The 2887-nt window shown below is 39.4% G+C and overlaps 1 protein-coding gene across 1 annotated transcript in view; it reads right to left on the bottom strand.

The window, feature by feature from the left end:
- The window catches only part of pde6c (phosphodiesterase 6C, cGMP-specific, cone, alpha prime), a 15989-nt gene extending 14954 nt beyond the window's left edge, over positions 1-1035 (bottom strand). Inside the window, exon 1 of the mRNA XM_015060610.1 lies at positions 278-1035. Within this exon, the coding sequence (XP_014916096.1) occupies positions 278-745 (468 nt within the window). The 5' untranslated portion in view covers positions 746-1035. The remainder of the gene's footprint in view (positions 1-277) is intronic.
- Positions 1036-2887: the final 1852 nt, after the last annotated feature.

Here is a 2887-nt window from a genome sequence, read left to right as displayed (position 1 = left end):
AGCAAAAAAAAAAATATGTCAAAAGAGTTTCGTCAAAAATATTTTTTTAAATTTTTTTTTTATTTTTTTTTTTTTTTTTTTTTTTTTTTTTTTTTTCTTTATTGTGCAAAAATTGCACTATAATTTTTCAAAGCCTGACAGAAATGAGATATCTTCTTTGGTATTATTAAAAAAAAATAATGCCATGAACAGTTAAATTATTGTAAATGTGAAGATTTTGTCTAAATCTTCATGCATTCTGAGAGCTCTCCAAAGCTAACTCCTGGCACCATCTCACCTTGGTAATGTCCGGAACGTTTTGGGGCTTCTTGGACGTGGCTGTGTGGCCCACTATCCCCATGTCGGTGGGGATCACGATCTCACTCTGCGGGTTCACCAGGTTGGCCTCGTACTTGGAGGTCGGGGTCACGTCGAAGAGGCAGGTTGCGAGTTCCGGGATTCCGTTTCTGGAGCGGCAGATGTAGTAGCTGACCCTGTCGGCCTGCAAGATGAGAGCGGTTCTCTGCAGCACCTTGTGGAGGTTCTTCTCGACGGCCGTCTGCTTCTGGAGCTCCTGGAGCAGGTCGAAGATGATGGCGGCCTCCTGCACCGAGTTAACATCCTTAAACGAGGCCGTGTCCTTGATGTCGAGAGGCTCGGAGAATGCGGCGCTCAGGGCCTCGGCACGCAACTTCTTGTCGAAGTACTCTTTGGCGAACTGCGGGTTGTTCTCCAAGTATTTCTCCACGCTGTCCTTATCTGCCATTTTTTTTTTGTACTTGATGTGTCCTCTTTGTGTGATCTCTCTCTCTTTTTTTTCTTTTTTTTACCAAAGCATCACTTGAAAAGAAACGGTGAAAGCTGAGACACAAGCTTGCTGTTTGAATGGGTCTAACAGCGTCCCTTTGAACGGACGTGCATCCTCCTCCGTGGACGCATCCCGTATCCACCGGCAGACAGTACAGGGGAGAGTGCAGCTTAGAGGCTGAAAGGATCAAATTGGCCACTAATTAACGTGACGTCAGGACGTTAAAACCCCTGCTTTAAGCATCCTTAACCTGCAAATCCCAACGCTGATCATTTCACGTGGGCCAATCCTACCAAGCCCATGAGGGAGAGTGAGATGTTGGCAGGTAAGATGCCTGAGCTGAACACCTGAGCTACAACCGGACAGATTGCTATCAACACCACTCTGACATGTGGAGAAAAGATAGACGAAGTGAGCAGAGAAAAAAAATAACATGCTGCAGACATGGTCTGCAGCATGTTTTAGGTTAAAATTCAAGTCCATGTTAAGGGTAGAATGTTATTGTCCAACAAATAGCTTTCTCCTCGAGGAAGCTTAAGCATCCTGTTATAGCAGAGGGGATTACAGGCCAGGAGGTCCCCACACCTTTTTACCTTTTACTATGAAGAAGACACCAATCCATAAAACCTTTTCATGGTTTGCCAGGTTGCAACTGCACATTATGGTTGATTTTATGGGGATTTAATGAAAGACCAAACAGAAAGCAGTGCTTAAATATGAAATGGGAGGGAAGCAAAACAGGATTATGATTTAATTTTTTTGCGGAAATAATGCGAAAAAACAAATCTGTTAATGCTTCAGAGGCTTCTTAAAGAGCATCAGAAAACAAATAGGCTAAGGAACACAAAAATAAAGTTTGTTTATAAATCTACAGTCCAGGCTTTGAAAAACTCATGAAGCACTGTTCAAATGGAAAGAGTTTAACACCACTGCAAATACATCAATAACTGACCAGTCACCAAATCTGACAGGCTGGGCAAATAGAGCGTTAAACACAAAAATCCAATGTTTGTTTTGTTAAAGGAAAACTGTTAGTCGTATACTCCAACAATCTGGTCTTAACAGGAAAGTGACAAGAAGAGCTACAGTAGAAATAGTTTTGACCAAAGAGTATGTGCCATAATGTCCCAGTCCAAGTCCAGACATAAATTGAATTGAGAATCTCTGGCAAAAAGTAAATATTGATGTATCAAATCTGAGCTTTACTTATTCAGAAAGTACTGACTGAGAGGATTCAAACAAATGTAAAAAAAAAATGAATAAATAAAATCTAAAGTCATGTGTGGGTCTTTTACATAAAACCTAACCAAAAAATCATTAATCTAAAACGATAATGTGATGAAATTCAAAAATCATCAACGACATTGGAACAACTAGAAAGTTTGCATAATGTCGTTTTTGCCCAAGAAAACTTCTGTGGCCACAAAATAAACTGTCGATTCAATGCTTTTCAGTGAAGAAGATCCATCCTGTCTATACCAACTTCAGCCCTGCATGTTGTTTTCTCCATGTGTCTCCACCAACTGCTTAGCAGAGGAACAGGGGAGAATACAGGGTTAAATGCCCCTGCTGGGATAAAATGCTCGAGGAACTATTTCCTATTGTATGAATACATCCATAAATTAATAAGATGTAGTATATAAATACAAATGTTGTGGTCTCCATATTGTTCAATATTTATTTATTTATTTAAATAAATAATTTTAAAATCACTTTGTCCTGTGTTAAAGATATGATTTTGAAGCTAAAAAAATCAGTATACCATAAAATATAAAATGTAAACAACATAACAACATAACAGATTTTTAGTTGTGAGTAAATTGGAAAAATAATAGGCTTTAATGTAACCCCCGTCTAGTAAATAAGTAAATAATTACACGTCAAATAGTACTAGCATGCAGCCTTACTTATTAAGTTATAACCATTCAATTTCCTGACTTAATCGGAGTCAGAGCAGATTGTTTAAACAACCTGAGCAATCAAGAGCCAGGAGCTTTGCTAGCCTCACATAACCCCTCCTGGGAGCCAATCCTCCATTAGCTCCTGCTAATGTTCTGTCCTTGTTTTGCTACAGTGGAGCAAGTATCTAAATAGGGTCCT

This window comes from Poecilia latipinna, unplaced genomic scaffold, assembly GCF_001443285.1.
Source record: "Poecilia latipinna isolate Pla-1442-1.1 unplaced genomic scaffold, P_latipinna-1.0 Scaffold1729, whole genome shotgun sequence".
NCBI classification, from domain to species: domain Eukaryota; kingdom Metazoa; phylum Chordata; class Actinopteri; order Cyprinodontiformes; family Poeciliidae; genus Poecilia; species Poecilia latipinna.
This window is presented reverse-complemented; position numbering and strand designations above follow the sequence as displayed.